Raw genomic sequence first — 20919 nt, forward strand, 5'->3', positions numbered from 1 at the left:
CAGGCCGTAGCCCAGGCTGGCGGTTCCCAGCCGCACCCCCCCCCCCCGTGAGGTCACCCTTACTGAGGACACGGGGGGATTTCTCGTGACTGCCCACTTCAGACACCAAGGGGTGAAGATTGGGGGGCGGCAGCCGGGCCGGTGTGCTGTCCCAGGGCCAAGACCTGGAGCTCCCTCCTGGCCCCGGGAACCCGGAGGCAGATGCAGGCGACGGCGGCGGGGACAGGTCGCGCTCCCCGCCCCTGTCCCGCGCCACGTGCACCAGCCGCTGAGCCCTGCCTGGGAGCTCTGCGCCCCCGGAGCCCGCAGCGGCGTCCGCGCATGCGCCGCGCCGTCCCGCTGTTGTTTGACCGTTTCCATGGCTACGCAGCGGGTCTGCGGGATGTCCCGGGGCACGAAAATGAAGCTCAAGAGCCTCCTGCTCCGTTATTACCCGCCAGGTACCGGTCGGGTCCCCTCCGCCTCGAGTGGGAACCTGGACTCTGGCTCCGGTCGGGTTTGGGGTGGAAGAGGGTGCGGGGCCCTGAGAGAGCAGCGGGGTCCCCAGGGGGTGACCGCCTCCCAACATGGGCTCCTTACTCTTTCAGTTGCTGGACTCTGTTCCTCAAAACCTTTAAAATGACTCTTTTAGGAAGTCTCTAAACTTTTAAATTGCCTAGTTGTAATGCTTTCTGTTTAGTTAGAAATGTGGCAGATGAGGAGGGAGAGGGGGTGATTGGTGATGTCCTGGGATCTTGGTTTTCCGAAGGGAAGACACTGACAAAGGCCATATTACTTTTTTAAAAAAATGTACCAGAGTCAACATGTGTTGAGTATGAAAAGAGAAATGCTGGTGAACACACAATGGGATTTATAGATGATGTATTACAGAATTGTACACCTGAAATTATGTAATTTTACTAACAATTGTCACCTCAATAAATTTAAAAAAATAAAAATAAAGAAAAAAGAAAAGAGAAATACATGCTTGACCAAGCGTATTACGTTAGTGATTGTTTTCCAGACTGTATTATCCATCAGCACCTTTATTAATGGCCTATTGTGTAGGTGCTTTGCCCTCTGTGCCATGGAGCTTTAAGGAAGGTGACAGTCCGTGATTTCGCTGAATTAAGGAATATGAAACAAGCCTCCAGAATGCTATAGTTTGAGTAGGATAAACTTGCTTAGTTCTCTTATTTCACAGGTGAAGACATGGTCACCTTTAGAGAATATTTGAAGTCTGTTGGTCACCAAGTTTGTTAGGGACAGAAATAGGAGCAGAACTCTTGGCTTCTAATTCAGAACTCACTTTTAAAAATAAGACAAATATAAAATAAAAAGTCTGAAAAACTTGCCACAAAGTAGATGATGACCAAATTTACTTACACAATGAAAAGTTGAGGTCTTCCTGCAAGAGTGGACCTGAGAGCAGCAACTTTCTCCAATGTTAAGTTAACGTTTGTAGGAAACACACTCATTTTCTGTCCCTTGGAATTCTAATTAAAATAAAAACGCTGTAGATATGAGAGGTGATACTTAGGAAATTTTAAATTAAGATTAATGGCTTTTTCTCTTTAAGCATTCCACAACTTTACTTTGGCTGTGTTTGGATGTGGGCCCGTGCTCGTTCCCATAAATAGAGTGATGGATGTCTTGCTTTCATTCCTTTGCTGTGGAGTTTAGGTTGAGAACATGAGCTCTGGGATGGTAATAACTACTTCCACCATATAAAAATTTAGTAACTTGGGCAATATGTTTTGATCTCTTGAGATGTCAGTCAGAGGGTGATAACAGCACCCATCTCACAGGACTGCTGACCCTGTGCAGCTACTCTTCCATTTATCTCTTTTCCTTTAGAGTAAATCTCCTCGAAAGAAAGTTGTTCCCGGTTTTTCTTTTCTGTCTTGAACCTACTCCTCATGTTTTCACCCTCACTGCTCCACTGAAACTGCCCTTTTCAAGATCCCCAGTGACTTCCAACATGGCTAACCCCCTGGGCCACACTCAGTCCTTGCCTTTCTTGACCTGACAGCAGCATTTGACCCATTTGGGCATTCTGTCCTCCTTTGGCTTCCACTCTGTTTTTCGTCCTGTCTCATTGTCACTCCTTCTTGGTTGATGTTGTTGGCTTCTATTTTTTCTGCTCTTAATGTTGGAGGGTCCCAGAGGTCCGCCCTTGGACTTCTCTATCTATACTTATTTGCTGGGCATTGTCATCCATTCTCAGGGCTTAAACACCATCCTGAGTAGTCCTGAGTACTTAACTGTCTGCCTGATTCCTCATTTGGATGTCCCGTGTGCATCTCACACTGGCCTCCTCTGGTCTCCCTCATGAGTCAATGGAAGCTCCGTTCCTCCACTTTGCCCATGCTAACACCTTGGACTCATCCTTTTCTTCTCTCTTGCACACTCTACATTTGATCCAGTAAGAAACCCTGTCAGCACATCTCCAAAATATGTATGCAGTTATGCGCCGCTTAACGATAGGGATATGTTCTGAGAAATATGTTGTTAGGTGATTTCGTCCTTGTATGAACACCATAGACTGCACTTACACAAACCTAGATGGTTTAGCCTACTCCATACCTAGGCTGTATGGTAAGCCTATTGCTCCTAGGCTACAGACCTGTACAGCATCTTAGTGACGTGGCATACTGTTTTACAGCAAACTTTTACACACACACACACACACACACACACACACACATGGAAAGAGTACACTCTAAAATAGTGATTAAATGTATACTAAATACATAAGCTGATACTATACTCATTTGTTATCATATCAAGTGTTATGTACTGTACATAATTGTATGTGCTACACTTTTATATGACTGGCAGCCAACACGTTTGCAGAAGCATCACTACAAACACGTGAGTGATGTGTTGCACTACAATGTTACAACAGCTAGGACATCACTAGGCGGTAGGAATTTTTCAGCTCCATTGTTATCTTATGGGACCGCCATCGTATGTATATGTGGTCTGTTGTGTACTGAAATCTCATCCGATACATGACTGGACAGAATTCAACAACTTCTCTCCACAACCACGGTCGCCATTCGCTTTATTGCTAGACGTTCTGCCCTTGCTCCACTTCAGTCTGCTTTCACAGCAGTGGATGACTCTGTTAGAAGCTACGTCTGATCAGTCTGATCACGTCACTCCTTCAGCTCAAGCTCTTCAAGGACTTTTCATTTTACTTAAAGGAAAAGGGCATGATCTCTGAGGCCATAAACTCTGTGACCCTACAGGATCCTCTCCCCATTTTGTCTCTCTGACTTCATCGTGCTTCCCATTCCAGCATCGCTACTCTTCATGGTGTTCCCTGGGTGGGCTGGTCGTGCCCCCACTCAGGGTCTCTGTGGTTGCTGTTTTATTTTTGTTTTGTTTTGTTTGTTTGTTTGTTTTGGCTTGGAATCATCTGTCCCTGGACATCCGTGTTGCTAGCACTCTCACCTTTTTCTTTTTTAGCTCTTTCCTCCAAAGTAAATAAAGTTAGTAAAGTGAAACCTCCCTTTCTAGAATTTCCAACTTCTTATCAAGATATTTTGTAGCTTCTTCCCTGCTTTGTCTTTCTTAGCGTTATCTCAATTCAACATGCCATCATTTTACTTATTTAGCTTTGTCTCCCCAGATAGAATAAAAGCTTCTGAGGGCAGAGACTTTGTCCATTTTGTCTACTACCATATCTCTAGCACGTAGAATAGAGCCTAGTGCATAAAAAGGCACTTGCATATTTGGTTAATAAATGAATGAGTTTAATGAGATGATGTTTGTTAAGTAGAATGCCACGAACTCTGCCTGACATGTGAATGGGTTGGATAGGTCATCTCCAAGGTCCGCTGCAGCTCTAAAAGTCCAGGGTTCTAACCGCAATCTTAGGTTCAAGAAATGCTTTAGACACATGCTTGCAACTATTGCCTTGATGATCTTCTGATGAGGCCACATCACTTGGCATGTTAGACATTTAATTTCCAAATTCCCATCCTTGGAGAACCATACATTATATGCAAGTTTGGGAGATACTACTAAATTGTAGGTGGGTGTTTCAATAACATTATGAAAGAGGAAAAATCACTCACCACTGAGTCATTCCCATGAGACCTTTATCTCTTCTGTTTATAGAGCAATTTTGTTTCACCTCCTAATCCTCTCATTTCAGTCCTCCCACTTTCTTTTGTATAATGTATATGTCAGGAGCATGGCCTTGTTGGCACGCACTGAGTGATCCCTGTCTCTACCTAAACTCCTGATAACAAGAGGTACATAGCAGTAACATGGTTAATCAGACATGAAACATTTCCTTTTTATCTTGGTCACATTCATTAATTCATAAGCTCTTTGCTTTGTGAAGAGTAGGTGCTAAATATATGCTTTCCAACTGACTCAGTTATGACAGTCTTTATTTTTCATCTATTGTGTGCAGGACCCTAATTTTTTGGCCAGGAGAAGGAATTAAATAAACATTAATTAAACTGATTAATATTCTGAGCATTTTAACGGTTTCTGTTGACCAAATATGACCTGGGTAAGGAATACACATATCTTTTGGAGCTTAGGCTTTTAGTACATTGCAGAATTTTGGGGGTAGCAGCTTCTTACATAAGTGTTTTGGGCACTATATCTATTGCATAATAATGCACACCTAGGAGAAGATCAAGAGTATTAAGATACTATGGAATATAAAACTGAAAGCAACAAATGAACAAGACAAACAAACAAAAACTCATAGACACGGACAACAGTTTTGTGTTACCAGAGGGTAAGGGGGAGGGGGTGTGCTTAAAGAGGATAAAAGGGGGTCTAATATATGATGATGGAAGGAGAACTGACTCTGGGTGGTGAACACACAATGTGACATATAGATGATATAGAATTGTACACTTGAAACCTATATATTTTTGCTAACCAATATCACCCCAATGAATTCAATAAAAAAAAAATAATAAAGAAATTGGGGAAAAAAGATACCGTGGGAAACAACTACTAAAGAACAACATGTATTCTGGAAACATCTTTGTCCATTTTTTTTTAAAGGTTTATTTTTACCTCATGCAAGACTTATCCATTGTTTCTGTGCATCTAGGTTAACACATCTTCTTTGTCCATTTTTTGTTCGTATTCTTTACTGCAAGACGCAAAGCAGCCTCTTGCTCATTTTGGAGCTCAGTGGTCATGGGAAGGTGAGCATACTACCTTGATGTTTGTCAGTGAAAAAGTAAAGGTACATGTTTCAGAGTTTGCACTTTATTTTCTAGATCTGTTTGTATAGTAACCCAACTAATTTTTAGTAGTCAACCTAAAGACTTTTAACATTTGTCGTTTTATTACAAACAAGACAGTTGTAAATATAAAAGAATTTTCTGTATTTGTTTGCTCTATTTTTAAAATGCATATTCTTTGGATATTATGTATGGGTTGTCAAGGGCTAATTCTTTCCAACCTTTCCCTGAGCTACAGCTTATGATATATTACTTACTCATTATTTATATTATTTATTTACTTAACTATTTATTGAACACCTACTTTCCTCAATAATAAGTAGTACATATTAAGTACCCTTATATATACTGCAAAAAAATTAAAATTACAGAACATGAAACAAACAGTCCTTGATGACATTGATGTCTTAACTTGATAGAACCTTTGTATGTTTCAAGGTACTGTATCTTGAGTTTTCAAATAATTTTATGGGGATTTTGGTCTTCAAGAGTTTATATTCTAATAATTTTGATCCCTATCATTTTATTCATTTTTATTCATGTTCTTATTTTTTATGATAAAAGTAATAATTTACTTATAACCAAATTTTGAAAAATAAATAAAATGATATCTAAGTTCACCTTTAACCCCCTGAAGGTGTGATGGCCCCTTGAAAGGAGCCACCTACCATGTCTACCAATAGTAAGTGAGAATGCCTGTTTCTTCAGTTTTGCTAATGTTGAGTATTATCAGCCTCTGTAATCTTTGATAATCTGATAGATAAAATTTTTATCTTTTATTTTGTATTTCTTAATGAAGTTGGGGACATTTTATTTTGGTCTGTTTATTGATCACTGTCTTTGTAAATTGACTGTTCGTGCCTTTTGTCCATTTTCTTTATTAAAATCATTTTAGAGTTTTTACATTAAGTTCTTTAAGCTTTGTATTTATAGTTGAAATTATTTTCCTGATTATCATGTGTGTTAAACTCCGTAGTATGTTTTACTGTGCAGAAGTTTAAAATTTATTTCAGACAAATCTGTCAAATTTTTCTTTTTTAGCTGTTGAGTTTCACATCATGCTTAAAATGCCAATTACAGATACTAAGATATAAATATGTTCTCTTATGTACACCATTTTATATTCTATTTTTAATATTAAAATTTCTAATCAACCTAGAATATGTTTTTGTACATTGTGTGGTAGAAATATAGCTTTATTAATTTCAGCTGATTATTGCATCATTATTTATTGAATAATCCATCCTTTCTCCATTAATTTGAAGTATTACCTTATCTTGTTTTAAAATTCCCATATATAGATGATTCTATTATATGTATCTTATTTTGTATCAGGATCACACTTTATTGTTTTATATAGTATTTGGTAATATTTCAAATGCCAAAAAAATAGTCATTATAATTACTTTAACACCATAGATTAATTTGACATCTTTTATATCAAATTATGATCTTTAGCAGTGATTCTCAAATTGTAGGGGAACTTCTGGAGGCCCTTGAACCCATTTAGTGGGGCCTCAAGATCAAATCTCTTTTCATAATAACAATAAGATAGTATTATTTGCTTTTTTCACTGTATTGACATTTGCACTAGTGGCGCAAAAACAGTGGAAGGTGAAGCTGCTGGCACCGTACTACAAATCAAGGCAGTGCGACAGACTATAGTAGTGGTCATTCATTGTATTCCTCACTGACGCACACATACTTGCAGCAGGAAATAAAACCCTCAGTTTCACTTAAGAATGTCCTTGATGAAGCAGTAAAACATTCATGTGTTGAAACACTCACGTAAGGTACATGTCTTCTGGGTAATGAGACAGAAGGCACTCATAGAGCACTTCTGCTGCCCTGTGATGTATGACAGTTGTCTTGAGTAAAACACCTGTGCAGTTGTTTGGGTGCAGAGATGAAGTAGCTATTGTTTTTCATGGAACACCATTTTCACTTGAAAGACTGAGAAACAAACATGGTGTTCCAACTTGGATATTTGGCAGACATTTTCTTGAAAATAAGTGAGTCTGAAACTTCCAAGCAAGACTTGCCATGGTTTTAGGTTCTTTTTTTTTTTTTTTTTTTTTTTTTTTTGCCAGTGATAAAATGTGAGCTTTCAAGCAAATATTAGAATTTCAGAAAACTTGTGCCTACCACCACGAGCTTGATGGCTTACCAACAGTAAGAGAGTTTTCTGATGCTAAATACTGGTAGTGACATTAACAAATGTGACTTTTGGGATATTGTATGATGAAATAGTGACATATTTCACTTAGAAATATGTCAATGTACACATTTAGAAGGTGTACATAACTCAGTAAACTAATATTTTTCAAATGTCCAGTGTATGATGTTGTAATTCACACATGGATAAAATATCCTTTGAAAGTGCGAGTTAGACCAATGGTTTTTTTTTTTTTTAATTTTTTTTAAAAAAAGCTATTTGAAGAAATAAAAAGAATAAAAAAAAAAAAAAAAATAGACCAATGGTTTTAATGTAACAGAGTTTGAAGACCTAGTTTATGTGATTTCAAATTCTATATTACAACCGATCTTTATGAAACCACCTCTTGTTAAGTTTTAATATAGCATCAAAGGAGATTAACCATGATTATCTGAAAAGGCAATTAAAATATTCCTCCATTTCCAACTACATATCTGTGTATGGCCAGATTTTTCTCTTATACTTCATCCACACAATGTACAATGTCAGCTTGAATGCAGAATCAGAGATGAGAATCCAGCTCTTTAATTAAGCCAGATATTAAAGAGATTTGCAAAAGTGTAAAACAGTGCTACTCTTCTTAATTTTTTTGGGGGTGGTATAGTTATTACTATAAAATATGTTAGTTATGTTAATATACTACGAGTTTATTGTTGTTATTTAAAAACAACTTAATAATTAATTAAAAACATTTTCAAATTTAATATGGAAAATATTGCAAAAACAAAAATTATTTGGTGACTTCAATAATTTAGAGTGTAAGGTTTTCCTAAGGCCAAATGTTTTGAGATCTACTAGTCCATAGCCATACAGGTAGTGTAATAACATGGCTAAGAGGCTTTGTTCAGTTTTTTTTTTCCAGTCTATTATCTCTCTGTTGTTCAGATTAAATGTATTTGATTGACCTGTCTTCAAGTTTATTGATTCTATCCTGTCATCTCTATTCTACTATTGTCCTTATTCAGCAAGCTTTTCATTTGGTTATATAACTTTTCAGTTCTGTAATTCCCATTTGGTTCATTCTAATAGCTTCTATTTATTTTCTGAGACTTTTAAAATTTTTTATTTGTTTCAAGTGTATTTATGATTACAGAAGTATTTTTATGACATCTCCTTTAAAATCTTGGTCAGATAAATCCAGCATCTGATTTGCTTTCATATCAGTGTTTGTTGATTCTCTTTCTCTGGTACTTGGTATGATGGGTGAGGTTTTTATTTTATCCTGGGGACTGGGATTGGTTAATTGTCTTTTCCTATTTATTGTATCCTGGACATTTTGGTTATTATATTAGAAGACACTTGATCCTAACTAAATCTATTTTGGCGGACCGTCATCATGTTTAGACTTTGCATATAGGTTCTGTGGGCTTACTTTTGTGGGCTTAGTTCCAATGGCAGTTTAGTTTCCCGGTGCTGCTAAGGCTCCTGTTTGATCCCTGTTGGTACCACCTGCAGGGCAGAAGATACCTCCCAATATGCCTGCTCTCACTGGGTGAACTTCTGGGGGTATGGGCAAAGACCCTGGGCTTTGTTATGCCTCTGGTTGAAAGGCAGAGAGACACTGCTTTGGTGCGTAGATATAGAGTAGCATCTGGGACATCCTAGGACTTTATTACTACCCTTTTCCAGGTGGATGAGACTGCCTACCAAGGGTCTTGTTGTGGAGTAGGGTCTGGGAAATCCTAGGACTTCCCTGACATTGCTGTAGATGGACTAGATGGCTCCTTGGGGCCCCAGCAAAGGAGCACATGTTGAGAAGGTCTAGGGCTTTGTTGCTGTGTCTGCTCCAGACAGATCAGACTGCTCCTGGGGCCCAGGTTTGCAGTGAGAAATTGGATAGCCCAAGGCTTTCACTGGTGGGTTGGACTGCCTGCAGAGACCCCAGCTGTGGAGCAGGGTTTAGGGCTCCCCATTAGTTCTTTGTTTGACTTCCCTTCTCCTCTTTTTGCCATGGAAGGTAAGTTTTGCTTTTGTTGTTTGTTTTTTTGTTGTTTATGCCTTTTGGTGGTTCCAGGCTGCAAGTCCCTCTGGTCCCTAGTTTAGGGATATGTAAGAAATAAAAAGAAAACCTAGAGAACTCACCACACTGTCATTCCTGAAGCCTCTAGCCAGTCCATATTCATCTTCATAACTCTCAATTAATTTAGCATTGCGTGTTGAGTAATTTCAAGGGTATTTAGTTATATTTAAAGGAAGGACCAAGGAAAAGTGAGTTATATAATCTTGTTTTAGATTTAGATATCACTACATAGATCTTATGTTGAAAAATTAAAAAAAATTGAAAACTAAAAATGAAAACAATTATGTCAAAGAAGGTGTTTTTTTAATAATTTAATTTTTTTTAGTTTTTTTTTTTAAGATTTTATTGGGGAAGGAGAACAGGACTTTATTGGGGAACAGTGTGCACTTCCAGGACTTTTTTCAAAGTCAAGTTGCTGTCCTTTCAATCTTAGTTGTGGAGGGTGCCATTCAGCTTCAAGTTGTTTTTTCAGTCTTAGTTTTGGAGGGTGCAGCTCAGCTCCAGGTCCAGTTGCCAGTTGCTAGTTGCAGGGGCACAGCCCACCATCCCTTGTGGGAGTCGAACTGGCAACCTTGTGGTTGAGAGGACGCGCTCCACCCAACTGAGCCACCCGTGAGGTCAGTGGCAGCTCAGCTCAAGGTGCCGTGTTCAATCTTAGTTGCAGGGGGCGGAGCCCACCATCCCTTGTGGGACTCGAGGAATTGAACTGACAACCTTGTGGTTGAGAGCCCACTGGCCCATGTGGGAATCTAACCGACAGCCTTCGGAGTTAGGAGCATGGAGCTCTAACCGCCTGAGCCACCGGGCCGGCCCAAAGTAGGTTAACCTTTGACATAGGTTGTCATCATAAATGTTTTATAACATATTTGTTTATTTTTACAGGAATTATGTTGGAATATGAAAAGAGTGGAGAATTGAAGACCAAATCCTTAGATTTGCTTGATCTCAGTCCTAGGTAAGCCTGTTATAGAATGTCAAATGTATTTTATATCTATTTTTTTTTAATTGGAAAATTGTGACATCAGGTGATGTGTGGATGAGCTGCATAAACTCAGACCATATTTTGCTTTAAAAAAATGTTCTGTGGTGTATTATGTCCTGTTTGTTTCAGTGAATTCCACTTGAGTGTCTTTGCTGAATGAAGAGGAGGTAGAAGAAGGATCATCTGCCCTTTTCTTCTTCCTAAATAGACCTCCTTTCCCAAAAAGGCTTTTAGTTTAGAATAATTTTAGAAAAATTGTGAAGGCAGAGTTCCTAGTACCCCATCCTCGGAATCCCCTATTATTAACATCTTAGATTAGTATTGTACTTTTGTCATAATTAGTGAATCAGTATTGATACATTATTATTAACTGAAGATCTTCTTTGATTTAGTTTTCTTTTTTTGCCTCATCTTTTTCTCTTCTAAGATCCCATCCAGGGCACCATATTACATTTAGTTGTCAGATCTCCTGTGACAGTTTCTCAGACTTTCCTTGTTTTTTTTTTTTTTCCTGATTATACTTTTTAAAAAAATAATTGTTTTATTTTTCAATTACAGTTGATATACAATAGTATATTAGTTTCAGGTGTATAACAGTGATTAGACATTTGTATAACTTAAAAAATATGGAACGCTTCACGAATTTGCGTGTCATCCTTGCGCAGGGGCCATGCTAATCTTCTCTGTATCATTCCAATTTTAGTATATGTGCTGCCGAAGCGAGCACGACTTTCCTTGTTTTTGATGAGTACTAGTTGTTTTTTTGGAGATTTTTGAGGAGTGCTAGTTGTTACATTTTAAGAATATTACTGAGCCTGTTATTTTCTTGGAAGATAAATATCTCATAGAGCTGAGCACATACAATCTTCATCGTTAATTGCCATGGGGCAGAGTTGGGAGGGACAAACCTTTATCTCTGAAACTTGTTTTTCACCCAGAGGAAATCCCCTTGTGAGAGGATATTGCACAGAATCTTTCCTTTTAGGAAATCTTATGCAAAATTCCGCTTCAAGAGACAGAATCAGATTAGTGATTATACCTGTGGGAGCTCGCATTCAGATAAGGTGAATATATTCTGAATGAGAGAAAATTGAAAAAAGTAGAACAAAAATTTGTGTTTTAGAGTTTTACCCCAATGAAATAAGTGATTTTCCTTTGTGACTGTCCTTTTACTTTGTCGTGATTAGTGGAGAGGGGAACAGAGACTGTTAACAAAGGGACTTCACACAAAACTGAAATTAAATAGTAGACAAGCTGCTCTTCAGTTTTAAATAAGCAAACAGCCTCATGGCTGATGAGAACTGCTGCCAGGGTTTGGAGTCTGTTTTAGGGAGAGGACAGGGTGTGGTCATAGTGGAGTGCAAGCCTTATACCAGGTGCTTGGCACAAAGAAAGTGCTCAATAGGTATTGTTTTCTAAATCAGAGTAAACGGTGACAGAATGTCATTAAATTTCACCTACATTAATCCCTGTTTACTCTATTTTCAGGGAAGACAAGGCCTCAGATAAAATCAAGCCTTTTGTTATTTTTGTAAATGGAACATAGTACTGATTCATGTGATGATTATGCCAGCAGGCAGAAAGTTCCATTGTTAGACATTCATTTACTTAGTCAGTAGTGATGTATTTGTACCTTCTTCATATAAACCTTAGGTTAGAGTCTATGAGAGGCTATAAAAATACTTATCATAATCCCTATCTCAATGGGCTTATTGTCTAGTTTGAGAAACAACTGGTACAAAACAGAACATCATATGAGTGGGAACTTCTACATGAGAGAATAACTTCCAGCTAAAGATTCAGAACAGGAGACATCATCAAAATGGCAGCGTGAGGTGTGCCTCTGTAAAGCTCCCCTGGAATTTACAACTAATCGAACAACAATAACTCCACAAAGGACTCCCTGCACAGCAGAGAGGCAAGACGAAGAGGCCCACTACTGAATTCACCTAAAGGTGGGAGAATCGCGTGAGCGGGGGAGGGGAGAAGGGAGAAGTGAGGAGATGGAGCCGAGCGGGCGCAGGACGCAGACCTAGCTCAGTGCTCCAAGCTCGCTGCATCCTGGAACTACTGCAGCTGTGGGAGAGGGAAGAACTCGGACTGCTAGGGCTCCGCTTACGGCCCACAGGGCTGAGGGGGCAGCATATAACACGGCTGAACCCAACGCTCATGGCAGAAACCTCGGAGCAACGACTGAGGGAAGAAGGCTGAAAATGGTGGTTTAAGCCCTCACTGCTGAGCAGAGAATGGAAGCCTTAGGCACTGAGACTAGCTTCCCCCTCCCTACCCTCCCAGAGCTCACCCCACCCCCACCTGCCTGGTGCTAGAAGCGGAACAGTAGCAGTGTCAGATCAAAGGACAGAATATTTGCTGCTCTGAGAACTGTGGACTGCAGACACAGATTCTCAGCCCAACTAGTTCTGGCAAAGGGAAGGGAGCTGTGGAAGCAGGACCAGCTGTGGAAGCAGGACCGGCTGTGGTGGTGGTCGCAGCCATTGCTTTGGGCCACCACTCACAACTCACCCCGCCCCTGGCCCCACCTATCTGGGCGGATCCCTGCAGGAGTAAACAGAACTGCTGAAACATACAGGCTCTGAATCTGGTGCAGAAAAAGCTTTGGAACTTCAAAAGCTCTCCACATCCCCACAGGGACGTGGTGCCCTATGAGTCAGGCAAACTGTTAACAGAGGAGAAGCCCGTTTCCCAGGGAATCACCCCATTGTGTGAGAAGCTGGAATAGTGCAGAGAAAACATAGCACTACTGTGCGAGAGAGGGAATAAAAGGCTGCAGTCAGAGAGAAAATAAAACATTCTACCAACAAGTATTGGCAAACAAAAGAAAGACCTCTTTCTATCAACCTGTTGCAGAAGCCACTCCTGTAGATGTCTAGGAAGAGAAATAATAAATCAGTAATTGCCATGAATAACCAAGGCAACAAGACAGCTCAGAAAGAAAGTGAAAAGTCGCCAGAAAAGGAACTGAAAGATATGGAAATATGTGACTTAAATGACAGAGAATTCAAGATTGCAGTTCTGAAAAAACTCAACGAGATGCAAGAGAACACAGAAAGGCAATTTAATGAACTCAGAAATGCCATCAAAGAACAACACGAGCATTTTACGAAAGAGATTGAAATTTTAAAAAAGAACCAAATAGAATTTCTGGAGATTAAGAACTTAATAGAAGAAATTAAGAATGAAATAACCAGCTTAGGTAGTAGAATTGACCAGATGGAGGAAAGAATCAGTGACATCGAAGATAGAAACCTGGAAATTACACAGATGGAAGAAGAAAGAGACTTGAGACTTAAAAGAAATGAAAGAACTCTACAAGAACTTTCTGACTCTATCAGAAAGAGCAATATAAGAATAATGGGCATACCAGAAGGAGAAGAAAGAGAGAAGGGAACAGAGAATATATTCAAACAAATTGTTGATGAGAACTTCCCAAACTTGTGGACAGAACTGGATCCTCGAATCCAAGAAGCAAATAGAACACCTAATTACCTCAATCCCAACAGGCCTTCTCCAAGGCACATTGTATTGAAACTGTCTAAAATCAATGACAAAGAAAGAATTCTCAAGGCAGCCAGGAAAAAGAAGACGGTAACCTACAAAGGAAAGCCCATTAGATTATCATCAGATTTTTCAGCAGAAACTCTACAAGCTAGGAGGGAGTGGAACCAAATATTTAAACTATTGAAAGAGAGAAATCATGAGCCAAGAATAATATATCCAGCAAAGATATCCTTTAAATATGAAGGAGGAATAAAGACCTTTCCAGACATACAGAAGCTGAGGGAATTTTCTAATACATGACCTGCACTACAAGAAATACTAAAGGAGGCTATTCGACCACCATCAACAGGGACAATTTGTAGCAACATAAAAAGGGGGAGAGTAAAGGCCTGAACCGGAATATGGGAATGGAGAAAGTAAGTGTGCTGAAAAAAATGGAATACTCTAAATATCACACTTTCTTTTACATAAACTTAAGGGTAACCACTCAAAAAAAATCCAGAACTGAAATATATACTGTAATAAAAGAAGAAACAGGGGGAAACATCATAGAATACCACCACACAGAAATAACAGACAACAACAAAAAGGCAAAGAAACAATGGAGACACAGCCTTACCAGAAAACTAAAGATAGAATGACAGGAAGTCCTCACATATCAATAATCACCCTAAATGTAAATGGACTGAACTCACCAATAAAGAGGCACAGAGTAACAGATTGGATCAAAAAACTAAACCCAACCATATGCTGTCTCCAAGAGACACATCTCAGCTACAAGGACAAGCATAGACTCAAAGTGAAAGGGTGGAAATTGACACTCCAAGCAAATGGTACTCAGAGAAAATCAGGTGTAACCATAATGATATCAGATGAAACAGACTTCAGGGTGAAAAAGATAACAAGAGACAAAGATCGACATTTCATAATGGTAAAAGGGACTATACAACAAGAAGACAATAGTCATCAATATTTATGCCCCCAATCAGGGAGCACCGAAATATACCAAGCAACTACTAACAGAACTAAAGGGAGAAATTGACCAAAACACAATTATACTAGGGGACTTAAATACATCATTGACAGCTATGGATAGATCATCCAAACAGAAAATAAATAATGAAATAGCAGCCCTAAATGACACATTAGATGAAATGGACATAATTGACATATATAGAGCACTTCATCCTAAAACATCAGACTGTACATTCTTTTCGAGTGCACATGGAACATTCTCAAGGATAGACCATATATTGGGACATAAAATCAGCCTCAGCAAATTTAAGAAGATTGAAATCATACCAAGCATATTTTCTGATCACACGGCTTTGAAATTGGATATCAACTGAGAAAAGAAAGCATGAAAAAACAGAAATACATGGAGATTAAACACCATACTTTTAAAGAACGACTGGGTTAAAGAAGAAATTAGAGGAGAGATCAAAAGATACATAGAAACAAATGACAATGAAAATACATCCTACCAAATTTTCTTGGATGCAGTGAAAGCAGTTTTAAGAGGGAAATTTATACAGGCTTATCTCAAGAAACAAGAAAAATTCCAAATAAATAACCTCATGTTACAACTTGAAGAACTAGAAAAAGAAGAATAAGTGAGACCCAAGATCAGTAGAAGAAAGGAAATAACAAAAATCAGAGCAGAAGTAAATGAAATAGAGAACAAAAAGACAATAGAAAAATTAATGTGACAAAGAGCTGATTCTTTGAAAAGATTAACAAAATCGACAAATCCTTGGCTAGACTCACTAAGTTAAAAAGAGAGAAGACACTAATGAGCAAAATCAGAAATGAAAAAGGGGAAGTTACCACGGACACCACAGAAATACAAAGGATCATGCAAGAATACTATGAAGGACTATATGCCACCAAATTCAATAACCTAGAAGAATGGACAAGTTCTTAGAAACATATAGCCTTCCAAGGCTGAACCATGAAGAACTGAAAAATCTAAACAGACCGATCATCAGTAAGGAAATTGAATCAGTCATCCAAAACCTTCCCAAAAGCAAAAGTCCGGGACCAGATGGCTTCACTAGTGAATTCTACCAAACCTTCAAACAGAATCTAATACCAATCCTGCTCAAACTCTTCCAAAAAATTGAAGAAGAGACAGTACTCCCTAACTCATTTTATGAGGCCAACATTACCCTGATACCAAAACCTGGTAAGGACAACACAAAAAAAGAAAACTACAGACCAATATCTCTGATGAATACAGATGCAAAAATCCTAAACAATATTCTAGCAAATCGAATACAACAATGCATTAAAAATATTGTTCATCACGACCAAGTGGGGTTCATCTCTGGGGCAGAAGGATGGTTCAACATCCGCAAATCCATCAATGTGATACATCACATAAACAAAATAAAGGACAAAAATCATGATTATATCAATTGATGCAGAAAAAGCATTTGACAAGATACAACATTCATTTATGATTAAAACACTTAATAAAATAGGTATAGAAGGAAAATACCTTAACATAATAAAGGCCATATATGACAAGCCCTCAGCTAATCTCATAATTAATGGTGAAAACCTGAAGCCCTTTGCTCTACGTTCAGGAACACGACAGGGCTGTCCCCTATCACCTCTGCTTTTCAACATAGTGTTGGAAGTCCTTGCCAGAGCCATCAGGCAAGAGAAAGAAATAAAAGGCATCCAAATTGGGAATGAAAAAGTTAAATTATCACTTATGACATGATGCTATATATAGAAAACCCTAAAGACTCCACCAAAAAGCTGTTAGAAACAATCAACGAATACAGTAAAGTTGCTGGCTACAAAATCAACGTACAAAAGTCCATTGCATTTTTATACACTAACAATGAAATCTCAGAAAAAGAAATACAAAAAACAATTCCCTTTGCAATTACAGCAAAAAGAATAAAATAGCTAGGAATAAACTTAACCAAGGATGTGAAGGATTTATATGCTGAAAACTATAAGACATTTTTGAAAGAAATTGAAGAAGACACAAAGAAATGGAAAGACATTCCGTGCTCATGGATTGGAAGAATCAACATAGTTAAAATGGCCATATTACCCAAAGCCATATACAGATTTAATACAATCCCCATTAAAATCCCAATGGCATTTTTTAAAGAAATAGAACAAAAAATTATCAGATTTGTTTGGAACCACAAAAGACCCTGAATAGCCAAAGCAATCTTAAGAAAAAAGAACAATACTGGAGGTATCGCAATCCCTGACTTTAGCTTGTACTACAGGGCTACAATAATCAAAACATCTTGGTATTGGCAGAAAAACAGACACATAGACAAATGGAATAGAATTGAGAACCCAGAAATAAAACCACATAAATATGGACAGATAGTTTTTGACAAAGAAGCTAAAAACATACAATGGAGAAAACACAGCCTCTTCAATAAATGGTGCTGGGAGAATTGGATAGCCACGTGCAAAAGAATGAAACTGGACTGCTATCTGTCACCATGTACCAAAATTAATTCAAAATGGATCAAAGACTTCAGCATAAGACCTGACACAATAAACTGCATAGAAGAAAACACAGGTACTAAACTTATGGACCTTGGGTTCAAGGAGCATTTGATGAATTTGACTCCAAAGGCAATGGAAGTAAAAGCTAAAATAAACAAATGGGACTATATGAAACTTAAAAGCTTCTGCACAGCAAAATAAACCATCGACAAAATAAAGAGGCAACCAACTGAATGGGAGAAGATTTTTGCAAACAGTGCCTCTGATAAGGGGCTAATATCCAAAATATACAAGAAACTCATGAAGCTCAACAACAAAAAAACAACCCAATTGAAACATGGGCAGAGGACTTGAAGAGACATTTCTCCAAAGAGGACATACAAATGGCAAATAGACATATGAAAAAATGCTCAACATCACTAATCATCAGAGAAATGCAAATAATAACCACAATGAGATATCACCTCACCCCAGTCAGAATGGCTGTCATCAACAAGACAAATAGTCACAAGTGTTGGAGAGGCTGTGGAGAAAAAGGAACCCTCATCCACTGTTGGTGGGAATGCAGACTGGTGCAGCCGTTATGGAAGGCAGTGTGGAAGTTCCTTAAAAAGTTATGAATAGAATTACCATATCATCCAGCAATCCCTCTCCTGGGTATCTACCCAAAAAATTTGAAAACATTTATACATAAAGACAGATGCGCTCCAATGTTCATTGCAGCTTTGTTTATGGTGGCCAAGACATGGAAACAACCAAAATGTCCTTCAATAGATGAATGGATAAAGAAGTTGTGATATATGTACACAATGGAATACTATTCGGCGGTAAGAAAAGATGATATAGGAACATTTGTGACAATATGGATGGATCTTGAGAGTATAATGCTAAGTGAAATAAGTCAGGCAGAAAAATCAGAGAACCCTATGATTTCACTGATATGTGGTATATAAACCAAAAACAAGAAAAGAACAAGACAAACAAATGAGAAACAAAAACTCATAGACACAGACAATAGTTTAGTGGTTACCAGAGGGTAAGGGGGGAAGGGATGGGAGATGAGGGTAAGGGGGATCAAATATATGGTGATGGAAGGAGAACTGACTCTGGGTGGTGAACACACAGTGGGATTTATAGATGATGTAATACAGAATTGTACACCTGAAATCTATGTAATTTCACTAACAATTGTCACCCCAATAAATTAAAAAAAAAAGATTCAGAACAATGCAGATTTTATATTTAAAAAGTGTAAATCCTTAGGATGCCATAGTCATCCTATGGAGTCAAGAAATGTCTCAAAGTTAAAAAAAAAAGTATAGGTCTTATTTCTAATTCTGCCTAAAAATCTGGATGGGTATAAAAACACTTGCATTATATATGACATGCTGGAGTCACTGTATGGGAAAATAGCAATTGGAATAGAGCTGCTGGGTTGGGGTGTACAGATTAAATATCTGGTTAATTTAGATTTTACCAGAAAATCTATATTGATTCATAACATTTGTTGGAAACTTTTCCAAGGGGCCATTATTATCTTTTTAATTCTTATGAAACTCTGTTGACGACTGACTCTGTCAGCGTTTATCCAAGTCACTATTATAAACCGTCTCTGATTCATTTCTCTTCCAAACAATTCACTCCTATTCTGATAGATTTTTATTTCCTGAGAGCTGGGCCCATCCTTTCACACTCCCAGGGCCTAGCCTACAGTAGGTACTCAATACATGGAAGTGGAATGAATAGTCCCCTAGCTCTGTGCCTTGCACACAACTGGAGCTGGTGAAATGTTTATTTATGAGGAGAAGGAGGAGGAGACTTATCAGAGCTCATGTTTCTGGGAAGCAGATGATGAGACAGAGGTAGGTGGGTAAAAGGTTACTGGGAAATGATACCTGTGACAGCCCAGGGGATGAAGCAGGGTCGTGTAGGAAACACCATCACTAGATGATGAAGATTTGATGACAGCCTCTGCCAGCCCAAAGGGGAGCCCCGGAGCAAGGCTTGCTGGTTAGAGCAGTCCCTCATGGGGCGGAAGTGGCCTGGCTCTCAGACAGTCCATTTGCTGAGCCCTGGGCTGAGGGCCGTGAAGACCCAGCCTGCGGCTCAAATGCTGAGGTGAATCCTGAAGGAACTGTAGCTGGACGCTGTCCGCTAAGTAAACACCTTGCTGGTAGCTGGGCCACCAGGTTTGTCTCTCTTTCTTTCTTTCTTTCTTTCTTTCTTTCTTTCTTTCTTTCTTTCTTTCTTTCTTTCTTTCTTTCTTTCTTTCTTTCTTTCTTTCTTTCTTTCTTTCTTTCTTTCTTTCTTTCTTTCTTTCTTTCTTTCTTTCTTTCTTTCTTTCTTTCTTTCTTTCTTTCTTTCTTTCTTTCTTCCTCTCTCTCTCTCTCTCCTTCCTTCCTTCCTTCCTTCTTTCCTTCCTTCCTTCCTTCCTTCCTTCCTTCCTTCCCTCCCTCCCTCCCTCCCTCCCTCCCTCCCTCCCTCCCTCTCTCTCTCTCTCTCTCTCTCTCTCTCTCTCTCTCTCCCTCTCTCTCTCCCTCTCCCTTGCACAGTGCTCTTTATTGATTTGTGTGATATTTTTCCAGAAATCTCTTGGTTTAAGGTGATGGTGTTCTTGACATTTTATAAATGCTATGCTTCATAATGCAACACAACTCTTCATGTAATGAACATATATGCAATGTTTGGCATAAAAAAAGTAACATTTTTGTGTGTGTGTGAATTTCAGTACTGATGTGAATGCCTTAGTAGAAGAGATACAGAAAGCAGAACCTCTAATCACAGCTTCCCGATCAGACCTAGTAAAACTTTTAATACAGAGGCTACAAGACAAACTGGGGCAGCACAGCAACCACCAATTCTATCTTTTTAAGGTAATGTGTGTTTTAAAAATACTAGGTAGAAGAATGTTGATTAATTGATATTCTATTAATTGGAGGTACAATATAAATCTTGTTTTCTCTTTCCCTCTGTGCCTCATGAGGTGTGATCAAAACATACGGTGAATGTTTAAATTAAAAAAAAATTATTACAGTAAAAGACACATTGCCATTAATCAACCCCCCTCAAAATATTCCCCCTCACTTCAAACACACTTATCCCATCGTTCTTGCCACTTTTTGAAGCAGTTCTGGAAGTTCTCTTTTGTGAGTGTCTTTTGTTGCGGTGCCGTGGCTGCCTTGTTGTCCTGAATCTATTCAAACGTTTACCTTTCATGGTCATTTTGACTTTGGGGAGGAGCCAGAAGTCACATGGTCCCAGATCCAGTGAATAAGGTAGATGAGGATACACCATAATGTTTTTATTTGACAGAAATTGCCTTATACCAGAAGCGATGTGTGACACGGAGCATTGTCATGATGGAGGATGAAGTAAAGACACTCACGAAAGAGAACTTCCAGAACCGCTTCAGAAAGTGGCAAGAACAATGGGATAAGTGTGTTCAAAGGGGGGGAGTATTCTAAAGGGGTTTAATGGCAATGTATCTTGTACT

The 20919-nt window shown here is 38.7% G+C and overlaps 1 protein-coding gene across 3 annotated transcripts in view; it reads left to right on the forward strand.

Annotated features, from left to right (window-relative positions):
• Positions 1-252: 252 nt before the first annotated feature.
• Positions 253-20919, forward strand: part of DAW1 (dynein assembly factor with WD repeats 1) — a 46306-nt gene continuing 25639 nt past the window's right edge. Inside the window, exons 1-3 of one of the 3 annotated variants that reach the window (XM_081052808.1) lie at positions 253-440; positions 10322-10394; positions 20155-20299. In XM_081052808.1, the coding sequence (XP_080908934.1) occupies positions 359-440; positions 10322-10394; positions 20155-20299 (300 nt within the window). In that variant the 5' untranslated portion in view covers positions 253-358. Of the gene's footprint in view, positions 441-5122; positions 5166-10321; positions 10395-20154; positions 20300-20919 lie in introns of those variants that run through there. The other 2 variants (XM_081052810.1, XM_081052809.1) reach the window with 2 other exon arrangements.

Source organism: Rhinolophus hipposideros (genome assembly GCF_964194185.1).
Source record: "Rhinolophus hipposideros genome assembly, chromosome: 6".
NCBI lineage: Eukaryota > Metazoa > Chordata > Mammalia > Chiroptera > Rhinolophidae > Rhinolophus > Rhinolophus hipposideros.